Genomic DNA, 20,598 nt, shown 5'->3' on the forward strand with positions numbered 1-20,598 from the left:
AAGCATTCAAAAACCCACCCGGCTAAAAGATTTTTTTTTTGTGGCAACCCTATTTTTGCCAACATGCACTTGTCATCTTGTCAATTTGACATAACTTGAATTGAAATTGTTCAGTCAGAAAAATCGTAGAATTTTCCAAAAACTGCAGTAATGGATAAATATTTAGTTTAGTTCAAGTACAACTTCTTTATTTATCTATATTTTAGTGAAAATGGCGTTAAAAAAAGTGAAAGGCAACTTTGAGAGGATGTTCGACAAAAATCTCAGTGATTTAGTTCGAGGGATTCGAAATAACAAAGATAACGAGGTATTTTGTTTGATGCGGCATAACTTAGCTCACTAATAACTTCATAATAACATATTTTAATACCCCTTTTACGTTCTAGGCGAAATACATAGCTCAGTGTATGGAAGAAATAAAAGTCGAATTAAGGCAGGATAACATAGCAGTGAAAGCTAATGCCGTTGCAAAACTCACCTATGTAAGTATTTTATAGTCACCAAACACCAAACACAACACCTATACGTAACATGCAGTGATCTGAGTATAATCCAATTATGTTTGTGACCCAAGTTCATGACCCTATTTAAGTATTTTGATAAGACTAGTTTGGTAAACTGTGACAAACTTTCATAACTGCTATAATCTTCTTTTCAGTTACAAATGCTGGGATACGACATATCCTGGTCTATTTTTAATATTATAGAAGTAATGAGTTCAAACAAATTTACATATAAGAGAATTGGATATTTAGCTGCTAGTCAATCATTTCACGCTGACTCTGAACTTCTTATGCTCACCACCAACATGATACGGAAAGACCTGAATGCTCAAAACCAATATGAAGCAGGGCTTGCCTTGAGCGGGCTCAGCTGCTTCATCTCCCATGACCTCGCACGAGACCTGGCCAATGATATCATGACACTGGTTAGTATAAATCTGTTTCTAGTTTTAATCTTATCTACGGTAAATAAGGGAGGGTCTGTTAAGTGGTTAATTTTATCAGTATTCAACTGAAAGTACATGCATAGATTAAATGTTCTATAACTATCTACATAGAAAATTACATGAAAAATTTAATATATAAATAATTATTTGATGCATGCATGAATAAAATATGTGCTTACTGAGTATATGATTCTACTGGTTTTAAAAATTTATGACTAACATTTTTTGCAACTGTTGATAATTTTTTTATGATCTAAAATACATTTGGTTACATGGCTCTCATTCTGTTAAACTTTTCACAATACAAACAACATAATGTACCACTTAGACATACTGAATAAATTATTCATTAAATATAAATAAATTAATATCCATAGATGAGTTCAACCAAACCGTACCTGAGAATGAAAGCCGTGCTGATGATGTACAAAGTGTTCCTGAGGTATCCAGAAGCACTGCGGCCGGCTTTCCCTAAGTTAAAAGAAAAACTAGAAGATCCGGATCCAGGTAAGCATAAATAAGAAAGATGCATTTAATATTAAAATATTTAAATGTCAAATATGGAGTACAAAACATGTTTCTTTCATGAAAAGTAAACATCCTCATTGATGTTTGCAGATATGTATTTGGTAGGTATGCATTATTTATGAATGTTGTATGTGTGTGACAGGTGTGCAGTCGGCAGCTGTGAACGTGGTGTGCGAGCTTGCCCGGAAGAACCCCAAGAACTACCTGTCCCTCGCACCTGTGTTCTTCAAACTCATGACCACTTCCACTAATAATTGGATGTTAATTAAAATTATTAAACTGGTATGTATGAAGTAATTGATTGCTAACTAAGGCAATGTAACTTGAAAGATACAGCAATGCGGTGGCCTTTCCACTTAAAATTTACCATTACAGGCTTACCAGATAAATTAGATTCCCTCTTATAATAAGTTATGTATGCGTTATGTAAATAGTTTTTAGAAATACAAAATATTCCTGTATTGTACATGAACAAATTACAATACTATTATTAACACTGTTACTGCTGAATTCTCCACAGTTCGGCTTAATGACACATTATGAACCAAACATCGGAAGGAAAATAACACAAAGCCTCATAGATCTTATCTGCAGGTATCCAAGAGTCGTCATTGACATTTACTTAAGCTGCTAGCCCCACATGCCACCATTTTTATCAACTTAGAGTGAATTATATTCGCAAATACCACACTGATGCAGGTGCCCTATTATGAATTATTAAAGGTTTCAAAAGCAATCAACTGGATGGTTATGTTTATTTTCAAATCTTGTGTTTGAACAGCTACATTTCGCGTGATTAAAGCTCTATAAATTTATGATTACTTCTGAAAACCAACCATGCTAAATAGGGCATCAGTATTCAACAAATGATAGTTCACATGACTTCGTAATTGGCACATCTACTACACATTTTCTATTTATTTTTGCTGCTCATATTATACTGGATCATGTAGGTGTAGGCCAATACCAAACTTTAACTACCAACCGAAAGGGATTTAAATTTATTAATTCAATAGTAGGTACATTATAAATGCCCTTTAATAGGTTTACAAAGCGAATGAATGTGTGAGTGGACCCACCAGGCCAGGCTTGTTCATAAGCTAGATCGTCATGTGTTACGTAGTGTCATTGTGTTTGTTGCAGTTTGGTGCCTTAACCCCATTAGAGCCCCGTCTTGGCAAGAAACTGATAGAACCATTGACTAATTTAATACATAGGTGAGTCAAATCCGTCATACTCGTTTCATTATGTTGTTTGGTATGGTATATGTGGTGTCCTGAATTATTTGGTCTCTATGGGGTGAAGGGTTTGCTATTTTATGATATTTGGCTATCAACTTCGGTGATTGGGCAAATAGTAAATTAGACCAAATTTAGTAATATTATATACTAAAGAATCCCACAAATTTGCTTCCACTGCTTATTCACATAGTCTTCTGTTTAGAGCTTGTAAAAAATCTATGTAGCACAGGTCTTTTAGAAATGCTTACACAATAGGGATTTAGGACATCAGGATGAGGTTTATTCCTGCTTATCAAGCGTAAAATATAAATAAATCGAACCTTACCTATGATTAAAACTCATTCTGATTTTCACACATTCCTGAAGCGTGCATGAAGAGAAATACACGTCGAATCTCAGGGCAAGTAAGATCTCACACTTCCATGTAGCCACGCAACACCCAGACTAAGTTAATGTCTCCTTTCGTAATACCCCTTTCGGCTTACTATACCACATTTAAACACCCAGCTGCCGCTACACGGGTTCGCGACGTAAATAAACGTCACTATAACGCGATTCGCCATAAATACGGCGCTGAGATTGGTGTAACGCGCACTAAACGCCATTATCGACGTCAGTAACGAACCCGTGTAGCGGCCGCAGTATGATGACATACTTGTCTCCGTAACCTAACCTCCCTTCCCCCGGCAGTACATCGGCCATGTCCCTCCTGTACGAGTGCATCAACACGGTGATCGCGGTGCTCATCAGCATCAGCAGCGGCATGCCGGGCCACGCCGCCTCCGTGCAGCTCTGCGTGCAGAAGCTCCGGATACTCATCGAGGATAGCGATCAGAATTGTGAGTTCTTTATCTAAGGTCTATTTGTGCGTGTGTGCGGTAGGCCTAACGTTGCCTCCTCTGTAGGCAAATTGGTACCGCCCAAGGTCATTTGTGCGCGCTATGTCTCGACTACTATAACATTAGTCCATTGCGGCTATGGGGTGCTCCAATGCAACATGGTGACGGCAATTTGGATCCGAATGGCTTCAAGATTTCTAGTGTACGTTAATTTACCTGGCCATTTACTCACATGACTCATTTGTTTGGGGAGACCTATTTACTCCTTCCATGTCAATTTTATGCATAAGTATATTTTTCTCGTACCTGACTTATCAAACTAAATTGTCTATTTCCAGTGAAATACCTGGGTCTGCTGGCGATGTCGCGCATCCTGAAGTCGCACCCCAAGTCGGTGCAGGCGCACAAGGACCTGGTGCTGGCGTGTCTGGACGACAAGGACGAGTCCATCCGCCTGCGCGCGCTCGGGCTGCTGTATGGCATGGTAGGTGTTGTATTTAGAACTAGAACCCTTTGTGTTAGGTGTGATGTATATTGTATTGCATGACAGGACTCTTCCAAGAACAACCCTGTCTACTACTGGGAAGTGGCCACCTGTCTGAAGATGTCGGTCCAGCTAGCTGGAGGACGTCTCACCCACGATATGTTGCCCTATTTGTGACACTCCAAAACTTGTCTACCCTAACATACATTGGTTTAAAACTATCGTTTCTATAACGCTGGCTGCAGGAAAGTGTGTTCTAACATCTGGTAGAACATTTCGCACTTGACAAAATACCCGTTATGTAACTAATTTAAAACACCGCATTTCACACACAGGTATCAAAGAAGAACCTAATGGAGATAGTCAAGAAGCTGATGCTCCACATGGAGCGTGCTGAAGGCACCCTGTACCGGGACGAGCTGCTGTCGCGCATGGTGGAGATCTGCGCGCAGAACAACTACCAGCACGTGAGCGACTTCGAGTGGTACGTGACCGTGCTGGCCGAGCTCACCGAGATGGAGACCAGCGCCAAGCATGGTGAGTGCTGTTGTGGACTTTATCACCTGCATATTAGGGTCTCTACGTAGTCGGTCGTAGTGGTGGTGATTTTAATATATAAGAAACGAATTTAATATCACACGCTAAATAAATATTCGAAGAACTGTAACTGTACAAAATATCTTAAATATCCACTCGAAAACAATGTGTTTTCCGTCCACAGGATCACTAATCGCGTCACAGCTGCTCGAAGTGGGCGCGCGAGTGTCGGGCGTGCGTCTGTTCGCGGCGCGCGAGTGCGCCAGCATCGTGCGCGCGGCGGCGACGGGCGCGCCCGGCCCCGCCACCCGGGAGGTGCTGTACGCCGCCGCCTACGTGCTGTCCGAGTATACCACGTGAGTTATACTGGTGGTTTTAGGTACATCTTAGCATTTTACTGCTTGCCACGAAGATAAGAAACTGGAGGGACAGTGGTAAAGGTGTCGGCCACAAGGTAGCATATTCTTCGTGGGGCGCAAGTCCGGGCCAAGGGAGGTGTTGTACGCCGCCGCTTATGTACTGTCCGAGTATACCACGTGAGTGTTGTTACTAAACCATCCAACCAACAATCCACTGATGATTGGTCCGACCGATTTCGGCCATGGCGACCACTTCGACCCCTAGTTCTGTTGGCGCGCGTGCGCCCTAAGATGGCTTATATAGCCGATCTTTGCGGCGAACCCCCTTACACAGTGTGGGTATGTGAGTACGCCGCCGACATTATTATAGTTGATGGCGGCAGGTGGACGAGCTTTTAGCTGGTCGCGTTTCGCGTCTAATTCAGCAGATGTGCTAAAGCCAGTATGCTGGGAATGCTGGGTTGGTGTGAAAGCTCCACGTTTCCACCAGGTATGTGGACCAATGAATACATCGCATCCATAGCAACGAACATAGCACATCTCTGGTGTATAGACGCCATTACACTACCGCATAACATACATGTACGACCTTCCATCTTTGATTAATTTCTTCTTGGCCCAGCTTATAAAATCACCACACCAGGGATGTATTTAGTATTTATGAATTATCATTATCAGACAATAATCATCCGTAATTTTATTACAATTTGTACCGGTGCAAATAATATATTTAATCGATTAATAATGTGTAAACTTACAGCGAGGAAGACGTGATGGAGTCGTCGATCACCCCTCTACTTCTCTGCGCGGGCGGCAGCGGCGGCGCGGCGCGCGCGCGGGCCGTGTGCGTGCACGGCGCGCTCAAACTGTGCGCGCGGGTGCTGCGCCTGAAGGAGCGGCGTGGAGAGAAGGCTCGGGCTATAGAGGTGGGTTCTGGATGGATACCTCCTGACCGTGAATAGCTAATAGTGACATAGTGTCGTTTGTGTAGATAAAGAAAGCCGTGCAGCAGGGACAGAGGTTTAATGTTTTATTATATGAAGATTCGAACTTACACTCGTCGAAATATAATAGACCCGTTTGGACAGCTACTTACTCTTGATTTACTTGATGAAATACATAAAAAGACACATAATCTGGTTTATTATTTAACGGCCGAAAGAAAAAAGAACTTTTAAAGCACCAAAAGTTACTTATTGTTTAGATTTTTTATGATTTAGGTTTGACACCAGCTGTCATCCCATACATTTGGAGCTGTCCAAACGATTATATTTCTATATATTTCGACTACTGTAAGCTGTACGCAAAAAATATTCCATAAAAAATCAAGAAGCTAATTTACAAAAGTTATTAAAAATTACAGGTTGCATGATCTTCTCACCTTCCAAATACTACCACAAATCAATACACATCTATAACTATCTGCAACCCCCTTCCAGATCCTGCAAGAGACGCTGTCAGGGCTGCAGCGCCTGCTGAGCAGCGAGGACATGGAGGTGCAGGAGCGCGCGCACGACGCCGCCGCGCTGCTGGCGCTGGCGCTCGCGGCCGCTGAGGACAGCCCCGTCGTGGACATACCCGCCAGGTCAGTGCTCTATACCCCTGCAGGAGACGCTGTCAGGTCATAGGGTGGTGCGGGTGACATCCGCCAGATTAGAACATAAAAGCTTGAATGAATTGCATTTTAATTCTCCTATGTAACCAGCACGAACCTACACCAAATACTGCATTAATATTTCCTGTAAAAAACTGTTGTCCTTGTAGCGAGGATATTTTGAAGTTGATATATGAATAACGTGTTTCTTTTTTATCTTCACAGTAATGGCCTGGACCCTCTAGAAGAGCTGGCGAACGGCGAGCAGGCGGCGCCGTCGTTCAGCAACGGCCTGATCGAGGAGCTGGCGGAACTGTTCGACGGCGAACTCAAACCCGTCGCGCCTAAAGCGCAGAAGAAAGTACCTATGCCTCCCGAGTAAGTTGCACTTTTGACTATTCTCTATTATCCCGTGAGATATCGCGTGCACCAATGTAGTTCAAATGATTTACTTAGCATACTTCAAATACTTTTGACGCACCACATTCATGTGTTTATAGCGTCACGGGTTATTATAACATGTTGCCAAGTTGATAATAGGCATTTGTAGTCTAATATATCCACTCTCCCCCGCAGCCTAGACCTGGAGCGCTGGCAGGCGGCGGGCTGGTCGTCGGACAGCTCGAGCTCGTCGGACGAGGAGGCGCGCGAGGACGCCACGCCGCCGCTGTTCGCGCCCGCCGCGCCCGCGCCGCGCCCGCCCGCGCAGTTCACGCAGGACGAGCTGGATATGGTTAGTTATCCTTTTTGTCGCAATGACGGGAACACAAACTTTATCTACGTTTTGCGGCCACACATCGCGATAACTCAAAGATTTGCGTAGTTGCGCAAACGAAATCCGTTCGCGCAGCTATCGATAAAATGCAGCACAGTGGTCTTGTCGAAATAAAGTTCGTGCGGCATTCAATATTAACTTGTACTAATGTACTCCCTTGCAGGGTAGGCAGAGGTGCATTGCTACACCCACTTTTCGCCAGTGTGTTATGTTAGTCCCAATGTAATAGGGGGCGGGCCTATTGCCATTTTACGGGCATATCCAAGACCTGAGAACAAATATCTGTGTTTAAACAAATATCTGTCCCAGCCGGGAATCGAACCCGGGACCATCGGCTCAGTAGTCAGGGTCACTAACCACTACGCCATTCGGTCGCCGCATTCGGTAATTTCAATGTCTATGTAAAATATGACAAAATAAATTCACCCAACTGTTGGCATGTCCCACAGCTCCGCGAGGCGCGCAAGGCGGAGCAGGCCAACAACCCGCACTACCTCAAGGACGGCTCCCCGCGCTCCTACCAGCAGGACGACGCGCCCGTCGCCGAGATCGCGCTCGAGGTGCCGCTGCAGATACACAGTGAGTCACACACACACACACAACATGTACAAATTGTACACACACAGCGCACACAACCTCCCACGTTACGGCAGACTAGATTAACCTGCCATGCATTGGACCAAGGAGAGTCAAATATGTAATTATATTTTATTTAGGTGTATAGCTAAAATGTTATGTAAGTTCTAACATGTGATTGGTATTGACTTTGCAGCCAAGAGATCTGACAAGTACCTGACAAGGCGAGAAGACAACAACAAGAAGTCCAAGAAGCCGAAGAAGCGGAAGAGCAAGAAGGCAGAGAAGTCTATACTCGCCGACTCCTACAGCGAAGATGGTATGTGCTGCAAACTTATATTAATTCGTTTATCTTATGCCCCGTAACACAGACAATGTTTTTAGATATCAAATATTTATCCATAATTTATACAATTTCACAGACGATGCGTCGCCGACCGCTCGGCCCGAGGTGTCTGTGGGCGGCGAGCTGCCCGAGGGCGCGGCGTCGTCCGACGACGAGCCGCCGCCGCGCGACGAGCCGCACCGCGCGCTCGACCTCGACCTCGACCTGTGAGTACACACTGACGTCACTAGAACTGTCAGAGGACGCGGCAAACGTGCTGATTATATGACAGCTCCCCGAATCTTGGAATTTCACGTCAAGCCACAGTAGCGTGGTGACCTCATTATTTTTATTATTATTATTATATTATAAGTGGTGACCCCGACCTAATCTACCGATTCTTCGTTATGTACAGTAGCTATACACTTTTGTACCTTGTCAAAATACCTACTAAACAAAACGTCAATGTTTGAATGAATGAATCATAGACATTAATATGAATGAATAGGCAGTTAGTGAGTTTGACAAGGTTCAAAAGTGTATAGCTACTAAAGCAGCTGACTGTACTAAAACCGGTAAATATTTATTAAGTACTTTCTTCCAGACCTTTACGAGAAGAAGAGTTGCTGGCGACAAGAATACAGCAATACCCGCTACCGGAGAGCGGCCAGCTGAAGAAAACACCCAAGAAAAAGAAGTCAAAGAAGAGCGATTCCGACCAGCCTTTAGCAAAGAACGACAAGAAGAAAAAATCTAAAAAAACAATTAAGGTCGTAGAGGAAAACTTAATTAATACTGATTACATGATTGTGGAAGAAGGCGGGGACAAACCCAATAGTGAGCAACTAACCGACCAGACGACTCCTGTCAGTGAGAAGCGTAAGAAGTCCAAGAAAGATGACAAGGATAAGGAATCCAAACACAAGAAGCCCTCAAAGAAAGGTACGTAAATTATAAACGTTTAAAAATCGTTCGGAATCAATTATATCAATCTAGAACCTTTTCCGTGAACATTGATAGCGTGGGCATTTGTGATATTAATCATCACAACCAATTATTGTTTACAAAAAATGTTCAGGCACATATCCAATTTTTTTCAGATAAGCATGCGAACAAAACTGGTTATGAAGAGGCACTCGGCATTTCCACGCCCAGTAAGGAGGTTATTTAGTATAATATAATCTTTAATTCTTGTCACTATACTCATGCTCTTTCAGTGCAATCTTTAAGTTCAATGAAGTTTAAGAGCAAAGGACCTTGAGCCTAATAACCATAATGTTATGTATAGCATTAGTCTATTACTAGGGAAAGAATTACTTAATGATAATTTTTCTTATGTATCCTCTCTGCTAAGGCTCAAGTTATGATGGTCAAAATGTATTTAGTAGCTAAAAATATGTTATGTTTAATTACTTACTATATTTTTATGATTTCACCATAACTACTTAACGTGAAACAAGTCCATAATAATGTATGTAATAATATTACGTAAGTCTATGTTATAACAAAGGCAAATATATAATCATGTACAGTTTTATTAAAAAGAATTTATGAAAAAATATACAGTTTGATTTTAAAGAAAATTCACAAATAAATAAGAAAGATCTGAACCCTATAAACAGAACAAGATATTGTTTTAGTCTATCACAGATAAAACCTACGCCTACGATAAGGCAGGAAACAGAGAATGTATGTTTTATGCTTCGGGTTTTTTACCTCTTCTAACTCTCTTCCGTATCCGGTCCACGCAAGCGTTCGCGCCGTTGGCATCGTCGCCTCCGCTGCCACCTCTGGCATCCGTAATTTGAACCTATGGTTGTGAATAAAAAAAACAGCTCAGCTATACTACAAATGTACCTTCACAGAGACCTTCTTAAGAATCAATAAATAAGAAAAACAAGGGTGAGGAATTAAATGAAACCTGAACGAGCAGATCTAAATAAATTTATTAAAATTTGACATTATTGACAAAACCAATAAATTAATTACACTGCGTTACATATTTATTTCAATGTACTTAAACTTTCCAAGTAAGTAACAATTTGCATGTTATATAGTCGTATAAGTTGTCTATTTACAAAGGAATATGGTACATACTTAGTGTACATGATTATTGCGCTGATACACGTTTTAGGCAACTTGCCTCGAAAATTAATTGAATAAACAATACAAATATAACTCGTACCATTAGTGTACATAGATACTCAGATATATCGCTCGATCGTGACTGGCTGGTTATTTATAATACTTTATGGCTATAGGACACATTTCAACTTAAATAATGGAGGCATGACTCGTAGCCAACACTTACTTTACTCATAATGACGATTGCAGCAAAATATTACAGTTTTATTCACTAACTACTCAACAATCAACATGAAAACTTAACTATTAATTAATTATCTACTTTCAATAAATAAAACAATACGAGTGAATTAATTCTAGCCAGCCGCTGCTGTTGCAACACCAAAGTTATACGAAATATGAATAGTTACGATGTTCTTACATAGATGCTTCAATTCCAATCAATATAAATGTGAATAAGTAGAAAATGTGACATCAAAAGCAATTACATTTGTAAAACTTATAGTTACAAAAATGTAAATACATAAAAAATAAACAAAAATAAAACTTCGATCTCTATCTACATTTATATCACCTGAATCATATACTCGTAATATGTATTTTCTACATCACAATAAAATATTGAAATATATAACAACATACAAAGAACACCGACTTACACAAAATACAATCTTAATGCGGCTTTAACAAGTTTTATGTCTAAGCTAGAATTAAATAATTTGCCAATAGCGTGAGTGATGAGTAACATAGACGAGTGAAGCTACAGACATCACAGCCGATGGAGCCGCCTATCCACTGTCACTAAAGAGGCAGCGACTGCGCACTTTTTGGTAAATATCACGGCATTATGCACCGCTAGTCCAGGTATAAAGTTTTGTCTGAATGGAAACAAATAGTAAAGGAGCTTAACAAGCAATCCTTACTGTGCCTCGGCAATGCTCTCCCGGCTGTAACATCTACAAACCAACACTCACTAACGAATACTGCGTCTACTTCTCCATCATGTACTTAGGTATTTGGAAGTTGACCTCGACGCCGGCCTTCTTGGCGAGCGACACGATCTCGGACAGCTGCACCACGAGCTGCGCCGCCTCGTCCAGGTCGTCGCGCGGCACGATGCGCAGGCCCGACTCCGCGATCAGCTTGCGCGCCTCGTGGACTTTCGTGCCCTGCGAATAAAGCACACACGGTTAACAGGTGCTCGGCCGCAGGTCGCCGGGACATGTGATGTAGACACTATGAATCTATTGGGAAGCCCTGACTCCCCGATCAACTTAGGCGCCTCGTAGACCTTCGTGCCGTAGGAGTCAAGCCTGGATATGCGAGGTACTCGATATACTGAGAAAACGTTGTGGCGGTGAAGATTTTTGAAAACATAAAAAAATTACCTACTTTATATGATGAAGGATGAGGAGGAAATACAGGATATATATGTAAAAATCATAATTTTATTTGTAGGTAAATTTAAGTATTTTGATTTTTTGCCGAAATAGAATTGAGGTCCATAGGTACAAAGTGCATAAATGACGTGATTTCTTTATTCAGCAAAAGATGTAAGGGATAAGATAATATTTTTCTATATCTGAAGCAAATATGACGTCAAGTTTACCTACCAGCGTAAGATAAACGAAGGTGCATTGCGACACGGTGGTGACACTCACTTTTTGTCGGTGTTATGTTAGTTCTAATGTTAATTGGCTCCGGCCGTGTAATTATGTTTCTATTTGCAATGACAATATTCGAATCAAACTTTGAATGGCTCCTTGGAAGGTAGCCGTCAATTCCTCATTTTCTCGTCAATTTTACTTATAAACAACTTATCGTAACATACCTGGAGTCGCACGATGACCGGGATCTGTATGTTGAGCGTCTTGGCGGCCTGGATGATGCCCTCGGCGATGACGTCGCAGCGCATGATGCCGCCGAAGATGTTCACCATGATGGCCGTCACCTTCGGGTCCGACAGGATGATCTTGAACGCTTCCTGAAGGAATACACGGGAAGAGCGTTAGTTTTTCTGTTAAATGTTTGCACAGCATCCATACCAAACATCTTCGTATAGCACACAAAAAAGATTAACGCAGGATGCAGGATATAGCTCACTAAATGCAGCTAGGACAGCAGCTTATTGGTAATAAATAGGAAATGATGCAGTCATTATAATTATTAGTACATAAAAAGGTATCTCGAGTGAAACATTTGTACTCAGACATGTCCCGTGTTTTATCGAAGCCAGCTTAACTCCCTGTGTAAATTGGAGTTTATGAAAAGATCGTCAGCTATGTTACAGAAGGACACTGAATATCGATCGAAATGCAGTACCTAGTAGTTTATTCAATAAGTATTCAATTAGGTCACTCTTTTCCATTAATTTACGGTCGTATTATGTTGCGAGAACAAAAGAAAATGAATAGAAACAGCTGGCTACGTAATAACTTTTATTGTTAGTTGCAGAGCATTCTACATCAAGCAGGGATCAAATCACGTGAGTCGAGTCTGTCCTGCCTGACGCTTAGATGCATTTGCATTGCGCATGTCGCACTGCTATGTACAACTATCAATATCATTAATTATTACAATTATCACCTCTTGCTTTTGCTTTTCATACTGAGTAGAAACATTTTGCATACAGTGTAGATGTCTGTAGCCCATATCGAACGACTATTTATTACCAATCAGGCGCGGATCCAGACCTCAAAATAGGTGATGGGCAAATCTAAAAATGTTTTTTGCCTCGCCTTTAGGGACAGATAGCTGATTTTTTGTATGTTGTTAAGTACTTATACTAAATTAAATTATTTAAATGTATGTATAGCTGAACACAAAAGAGTAGAGATTAATGTTTTTGGAACTAAACAGATTTAAACCTGGCAATAAAAAAAAACTTGTGATTTGTGGTTTGTTTCTATGGTTTGAATGTCAAACTCGCCCTGTTCCTGTATAAACAAATCGAATTTTGCTTAATTTTGGAGTTTTGTGGATTGTTGAGTTTGTTCACGAAGTGAAAATGAATAAAACCATTCGCAGCGAAGCTAGACAGATGATTTACAGCGTTTACCTTCGATGTTTGGCGGAGAATGAGGCTGGAGAAGTATTAGTCAATATATACGATGTTTATGAAAGAGCAGCGTTTTATACTGGTGAGTAGGTACTTAATTTCTAACCATTAACATACATTGCTTATATTTCTTGTAAAAAAGTACTATTTTGATGTAATAGAATGCCTTTCAATGTGTATTTGTTATTCTTATAGAGGTTAGAAAATACTAGTGTCAAACGTTACATAACATCAGGGTCTGGATGCTAATGTTGTTAAAACATCAGGTCTAGATACTTTTTTACTAACCCCGACTCAAAAAGGGTATCGATAAGTTTTACAGCTGTAGGTGTCTATGTGTGTCGGTCTCTCCGTGTTAGAGTACCTATTGTAAAAATATGTGTAAGAATATGTAATGCCCAGTTGCAGAAAGGGACTTTAAGCTAATGTGGACATTTAATCTATGTCTGTCTCTTTCTGTCCGTATACTGTCAAAGCAAGGCAACAATACATTTAATGCCGACATTAACTTAAAGATCTTTTCTGCAACTCAGTGTAAGAGTCGGTATAAATTCCCCAGACATAATAATTTGCAAGTCACTGCTTTTCTGACCAATTAAATAATTTGTTGCAGGAAAATCGGTAAACACAGTTTTAGAAGAATTGCCGGGGCACATTTGAACTTTTTCCTGAGCAAGAAAAAACTGTAATAAAATATCGATGTGCGATACTATCACTTTTCTCCTATAGTAATTACATTATGGGATAACCAACACGTGTTTCAGTGCAAAAAAAACATTATGAAATACACAATGAAATAAAAGTTACAGTTGATTTGATTTAATGAAATTCATTCAAGACTGCCCCCCTCTCCCCTACTAATTTCTTCTCTTAACATAAACCTCCCCAAAAAGTGGCATTTTATAATTAGTAAATATTTGAAACATTTCTCTTTTGATTTTTTCTGCTAAAGTATCGTGATACTTTTGTCCGTTTTCTATACTATAATAGTGTGGCCACTTTCTTAGATTGCCACGCCCTCAATTATTCTCTACTCTTTTATGTTCAGCTATATGAAATGCATCTCAAAAGCTCTCCTTATCAAAAAAACATTGTTAAATAATACAAAACTGTTGATAAATTTTCGGTTTTTGAAAATTTTTACCGATAAAACTCCGTGTTACGGGAAAAGTTACTATACAATGTATACCATGTGTTGTTTTTCCAACCCGACAAACTTTAAGGGACGAGTAATTTCATCGAGAAAAAATCCCCATATGTGGGGTAAAATCTCAATATTCTAGAAATGGCGGCCATTTTAAAGTTTTAGATAATTAGTTTTTTCTACTTCTTCATAAAAATCATATCTCGAGATTTAAATGCCATAAAAACGACATAAAATAAAATGCTTTTATCCGCAAAAAGTCATCTCTATCCAATAAAAATATCAAAATTTGCTAAAAAGTTACATAAAATAAGTAAAAAGAACCTAATCTAGTTTTTTTTTATAATAAAAAACAGCAAAAAATTTCATTTTAAAGAAAGAAAGAAGAAAGAAAATTTATTTATTTCTCACACACACAGAAACAACACATACATTTACAAGAAAAAGGTTATAAAGTATATAAAAAAAAAAGTAATAAAAAGCATGAATGTTGCTTCTCGGTGCTGAAATGGGTTCTAGTTCAGCTTGATGCTATGGCAGGTATACTAAACCGCACCATAGCGCTGGTTTTGAACTAGAACCCTTATTTTACTTGAATTACTTTGAAAATAGCCCCCTTTGATGGTATTTTTATATGTATTATTTTAAAAGTATTTGAGTTAAGCTAAACAATGATACCAAAACCGTATCTCTACGTCGAGGCAGCCAAGAATTATTGCAAGTTCAAAACACACCATTCCAAGGGAAAACTTTTTAAGGCGAACCAATGTTTAAGACAATTTCAGTATAATATGTAAATTTCAGTCATTACGATATCGCTGCATTTTTGATACTTATTATGTTGTTGGTGATCCTACATGATTCATGGCTGAAAAAACTTTTTTTAATCTTTGTTTTATCTAAAATAGCCATAGTAGAAAGTTATCTTTTAAGCAGACATAATTACCACATTTTTAACACAAATTCAGTTTTCTAGGTCTTCCTAATACAACATCCAAAATATTTGACATGTATGGATCAAAAATTTGAAATTTTGCGTGTTAGACTAAAATATTTTTAATTTTTTTTAGATAACGTTCATGAAGTAAGTTAATGCAGGTAATGCATTATTTTTATTTATTTAATGGAATTAAGTATCTATACATAAATTTTTATACCACAACAACTTTAGACAGCTCAATCCAAAGAACTATCATGAGTTATATACTTAGACATAGCATTTTGTTACATATTAACTAAGTAGATGGATTATTCGGCAAACCTTTTGCTTACTTAACTTAGGGGTTACAATTGAGAAAATCTAACAAAACTGATATTCTGGCCGTTATGCAAAAAAATATCGATTTCTTTATATTTTAAATAAAATTATCATAAAAACTACTTATTGGCGTATCGAGAACAAACTAGTCTCTTGTACGAGTATTATGTACTTATAAGTACGTAAATAGTGGCTTTGGCCGTCAGCCGTAACCGTAACACAGACTCTTGGCATGACTGAAAATTTTATGCATTTTGAATTTCTTTAACAACCATCCGGAGGGCTTTCAGGCTGGAAAAAATAATTTAGCATAACCCGAAATAATCACCACCAACATAAAAAATAATCACACCTCTTAGGTAATAAAATAACTAAATTATAAATATTAAATTCCCATGGTTTGATATGGGGCAAGACATTTAGGTGATGGGCATGCCCATCTTGCCCATATGGGTGGATCCGCGCCTGTTACCAATCAATGTTGACTGTTGAACCGCACTTCAATTAAAAAGGGCCTTGATACATTATTTATTACTCCATTGTGCTGCTGTTATGTAATAATAATCATTGTGGCGTTCGTGTTTCTTTGCTTTACCCATGCCCATGAATGACAATATTATATTATATTACATAAGTAGGATTTAACAGAAACATGATGAATTTTCATATTTTGCATTTAGTTTGTCAACTTCTTGATTATTTTTTTCATTTAAGGCGTTGCTTTGTATAGTTCATTAGCCTGGCGTCGAGGTGCGGCCTCACACGTAGAATACTGACCGAGACAGCCTGCGCGGTGGCGCCGCCGCCCACGTCGAGGAAGTTGGCCGGGTCGCCGCCGTACAGCTTGATGATGTCCATGGTGGCCATCGCCAGCCCCGCGCCGTTCACCATGCACCCGATGTTACCTGCGGAGGGACAACGCGGATTATGTACAGTCAGGAAAGGAGATTTTTGTATCTACTCCAGCGCAAACACGAATATAAAGCTAATATAATATGGTAATAGTATAGTTTGGTAAGCGAAAGTTTATCCGTAAATCTAATAGTCGCTCGTTAATTAAAATCGTTCACTGTTCAACATAGGTCTGTCCCAAGGAGCGCGAACCAAGAAGGAACAAGAGTGTCATTTGGTATTAAAAATCATATCACTTTTCATCTTAATTTCCTTATTGATAAAATTTTACATAAGGAATGCACTAAATGCACATGTTCAACACAAATAGTTGAATAACTCGTTTAGAGATTTATATTACATGCCGAAGAGCATACCTACATGTTGACATAGTTTAAAGAGTTGGCAATAGTTCATAACACGAGATTGTTTTAAACAATGCAGCGTAGCGGTAGGTAAGATTCACTTTCATTCAGATCAAGCTAGATTCCTTCTATAAACAAAACAACACCGCTCTTTTAAAATACATATAATTATCTATAAAAACCTGATAATAAATAACCAAATGCACTTTTTTCTTAGTGATTACTTCAATTCCACTCCTCGTATGTACGATTACACGTCACGTCACGGATCATATTACCGTCAATTCCAGCACAAGGTAAGACCTGGAATGGATTAATTATCTACTTCCGATGGTAGGCTATAGACAAACAAATCGTTTAATATTCCGCCAATTTAACTTATTATACCTAATAAAGATAATAGAACGAAACAACAAACAATTCATAAAGTCATCAGCTGCCAAAATATACGAACTATTTTCTTTGTCTGCCACTTTGTACAATTCACAGCCTCGTGTATTCGTGTACAGTATGTACAATCAATAAATCACGTTTAATTTAACGTTTATTAAAAATAGGGCTAGCGATTGAAAAATAGAATGTTAAAACATGACTGTTGCGAAAAAATAAAGATATGGTACGGTCAGCTTCACAAGTTGCTATACACTTTTGTACCTCTTCCACGAATGTAGTATAGTCTTTTCAAGTAACAAAAATCGTAAAACACTTATGACACTGCAGTACTATCAAGCAGTAGACGTACCATCCAGAGCGATGTAGTTGAGGTTGTACTTGGCGGCCTCGATCTCCTTGGGGTCCTCCTGCGTGGTGTCGCGCAGCTCGAACAGCTCCTTCTGCCGGAACTCCGCGTTGTCGTCGAACCGGAACTTCGCGTCCAGGCAGAAGACTGGAAAATAAACGTTGTGCTAAAGATGTTTCGATAGAAATTATGGTTACCAGCGATGTATACGGATTACGTATCCGGCTAGTGATCCTAGTGTTATTCTGGTTCTGCCAAATCCATTTAATTAAATTTGCAACATTTACACCAGAGATAAACTATAAGACCGCCTGAAAGTGGTATTTATCCTGAATCCGCCCGGGGTCCTGGGTTTGAAATCCCGTCGAAGGTGTGATAAGCATTGAAATTTGTATGTGCTTTGTGCTTGGTTGTTGTTTATGTATTTGTGTGTATTGTCATCTGTCTGATTCCCATAGTAAGCTCTACATATTATATGGTCATATGGCAGTGCGTGTACTTACATTGTCCGGACATCGCGTCCTCTGCGTAGGGGTTCACTTCAATGAGCAGGGCGTCCTTCTTTACAAATAGGTCGTACATTTTCTGCACCATTCCCACAGCTTCTTCTTGGTGGGCGCTCAGACCAATCTGGTAAACAATATTAGCTTCATTATTTAAGTTTTATTTATTTTTTTATGACTAAGTACCTAAATTTAATGCTGATACTATTGTATGGATGACATTATTATTCAAAGTTTATCTTATGGACTTTGGTAACAAGTATTATTCAATCAATTCAGTTTGTTTATATTTAAACAATATGAGTCATTTTGATAGCAAAAATACTACAAACAGTAGCAATACAGGTATATTGCTATCAAGTAATAAATTCACATTACATTGTTACCATACCATTTCAACCTGTATATGATTTACATTACCACATATTACTATGTAATCCTTTAATACTACATGATAAATCATAAACAAAAAACCTTTTATAATTTGAATTACACATACTTTGTTGATGACACGGCATATCTGCTCCTGTGTGATGCCTTCCTTAATGTCAATAGGTTCGTAAGTGATGGCGTCTGGGTTCTCAGCAGCCACATCTTCAATGTTCACTCCACCTTGAGATGAAGCGATGATCACTGGGCCCTGTGTTAAACTCAGAGTAAGTTTCCTAATGAAAAGCTAGACTAACAAGTAAACCTAAAATATTTATTCATTCAGATTTTACAATTATCACATGCATTTGACACTGAAAAATATACTTTATAAAGTAATTTAGGTATATATTTTTTCTTTTATAACTCAGAAGTCTAAATTCTACTACATAGATTTCTTATCTATCTGATTCACAAAGTTCATGCTTTTTTATTTGTCTAAGATAAATATGTGTCTGTTTCCTGTCTTCAGTCTGGTAGGTAGGTAGGTATTATATTTTATAATTAATAATCATTAATTCTTCTGATTATACTCACATTAAAGCTACGCTCCATCATGATAGCGATGTAGTATTCCCTTCTCGGGAACTTGCGTTCCGTGACCATCACCAGGTTGCAGATGCGACCGGCTGCTCCGGTCTGCTTCGTCACAAGGTATTGGTTCAACATTTTGCCAGCTATCTCTCCGGCAACTTCGGGACTGAAAAGTGAATTACCAGTTTATTTATTTTTTGTACTAATTTATAGAATTAAATTTAGAGAGTTCAATTATAAGTATTGACTTACGAGTTGACCATGCGAACTCCACCTTTAAGACCATTCTTAAAGGCTCCCTTTCCTCTGCCTCCAGCAAGGACCTATTGAAATATGACATATACTTTATTTCAATTCACAGATTTACCATAATTCAAAACCACTATTACATATCTTTACTCTTGTACAAATATTTTTATAACTTACCTGGGCTTTTAGGACAATATCTTCTGTATTGAGATCCAAAGCATACTTGCAGGCCTCTTCCTTGGTCTTGGCCACATTGAACTTGGGGACCGGAATGCCATGGTCCCGGAGGAGGGTGTAGCTGATGTACTCATGGACATTCAAGTTACGCACTTGCTGTTTACTGGGCAGGTTATTGGCAACAGTTGCAGCCAAAATCTGTTATAAAGAAAAGAAAACAATGATTAACACCTAGTCCAAAGGGCATGTTTAGAACGATAAATGGCCATTGACACTGTTAACACGAACATGATACTTATGATAACCTTTGTCAGGAAGTTACATTATCACATGATTTCTCACGGGTAGAGAGCTGTCATGAGATAGGTTTTAAAATATCACTTTTTCACTTGGTGTCCAGAGAATGAACCGATGACGTAAGGCTAAACGGTGGATAAAAACGACAAGGTCAAATTTATAAATACTAATATCCAAGGTAAAATAAATTGTATGGGGCTTCGTTCATTTGCTATCAATGACTAAAATTATAGCTATTTTAAATAAATTATAACAATATAGTTAAAAGAAACACACTGCAATTAATAGTTTTTTTTATATTGTTGAATTAACTGAGATTGAAATATGTAAAAGATAAATATTAAATTATGTAATAATTATAGAAAAGCTGATAAACAGTCTTTAACTTGCCTTATTTCCATTTTTTAGAACTGTTTCAGCAAGACCAAGAGAACGGGGAAGTAGAGACGCCATTTTTGGTTTGACTAACTTTTTTTTATGCAGTGCTGCCATGTCACAAGATTCACATTTATTTTATGTTTATTTTAAATTAGAAAATCGCAAATCCCCAGAAGAAGTATTCAAGAGAACCAAACCTATTGGTTTATTATAGCTTTTGTGAGTTTTTTGTGTTTCTAAATGCCGAAAACTATCCATAGCCGTGAAAGGAAATTAATTTACCA

The 20,598-nt window shown here is 38.9% G+C and overlaps 2 protein-coding genes across 2 annotated transcripts; one reads left to right on the forward strand and one right to left on the reverse strand.

Moving 5' to 3' along the window:
- The first annotated feature begins 81 nt into the window (after positions 1 to 81).
- LOC105388322 (AP-3 complex subunit delta) lies at positions 82 to 11,066 on the forward strand. The gene is made up of 19 exons (XM_048625840.1): positions 82 to 307; positions 387 to 482; positions 659 to 928; positions 1,327 to 1,456; positions 1,620 to 1,759; positions 2,621 to 2,694; positions 3,409 to 3,557; positions 3,896 to 4,041; positions 4,377 to 4,578; positions 4,763 to 4,934; positions 5,698 to 5,863; positions 6,377 to 6,558; positions 6,757 to 6,909; positions 7,108 to 7,264; positions 7,756 to 7,885; positions 8,079 to 8,201; positions 8,305 to 8,434; positions 8,812 to 9,149; positions 9,308 to 11,066. Exons 1-19 carry the CDS (start codon positions 212 to 214, stop codon positions 9,376 to 9,378), a joined length of 2,925 nt encoding a protein of 974 aa, XP_048481797.1. The 5' UTR covers positions 82 to 211; the 3' UTR covers positions 9,379 to 11,066.
- On the reverse strand, positions 10,138 to 20,444 carry LOC105388321 (succinate--CoA ligase [ADP-forming] subunit beta, mitochondrial). The gene is made up of 10 exons (XM_011559208.3): positions 20,327 to 20,444; positions 19,640 to 19,837; positions 19,466 to 19,536; positions 19,217 to 19,379; positions 18,750 to 18,890; positions 18,251 to 18,377; positions 17,751 to 17,894; positions 16,530 to 16,657; positions 12,124 to 12,276; positions 10,138 to 11,461 (listed from the first exon to the last, which is right to left on the reverse strand). Exons 1-10 carry the CDS (start codon positions 20,426 to 20,428, stop codon positions 11,282 to 11,284), a joined length of 1,407 nt encoding a protein of 468 aa, XP_011557510.2. The 5' UTR covers positions 20,429 to 20,444; the 3' UTR covers positions 10,138 to 11,281.
- Positions 20,445 to 20,598: the final 154 nt, after the last annotated feature.

This window comes from Plutella xylostella, chromosome 15 (genome assembly GCF_932276165.1).
Source record: "Plutella xylostella chromosome 15, ilPluXylo3.1, whole genome shotgun sequence".
Lineage (NCBI taxonomy): Eukaryota > Metazoa > Arthropoda > Insecta > Lepidoptera > Plutellidae > Plutella > Plutella xylostella.

What these genes read in the sequence shown, in the direction of transcription:
- LOC105388322 (XM_048625840.1), top strand. Translation starts at nt 212, where the DNA reads ATGGCGTTAAAAAAAGTGAAAGGCAACTTTGAGAGGATGTTCGACAAA. An exon ending in ACTAGAAGATCCGGATCCAG is followed by an intron (nt 1,457 to 1,619) that starts GTAAGCATAAAT and finishes TGTGTGTGACAG; the next exon opens with GTGTGCAGTCGGCAGCTGTG. An exon ending in CGCAGGACGAGCTGGATATG is followed by an intron (nt 7,265 to 7,755) that starts GTTAGTTATCCT and finishes CATGTCCCACAG; the next exon opens with CTCCGCGAGGCGCGCAAGGC.
- LOC105388321 (XM_011559208.3), bottom strand. Translation starts at nt 20,428, where the DNA reads ATGGCAGCACTGCATAAAAAAAAGTTAGTCAAACCAAAAATGGCGTCT. An exon ending in TTCTAAAAAATGGAAATAAG is followed by an intron (nt 19,838 to 20,326) that starts GCAAGTTAAAGA and finishes TCTTTATAACAG; the next exon opens with ATTTTGGCTGCAACTGTTGC. An exon ending in GGAGTTCGCATGGTCAACTC is followed by an intron (nt 19,380 to 19,465) that starts GTAAGTCAATAC and finishes TTCACTTTTCAG; the next exon opens with TCCCGAAGTTGCCGGAGAGA.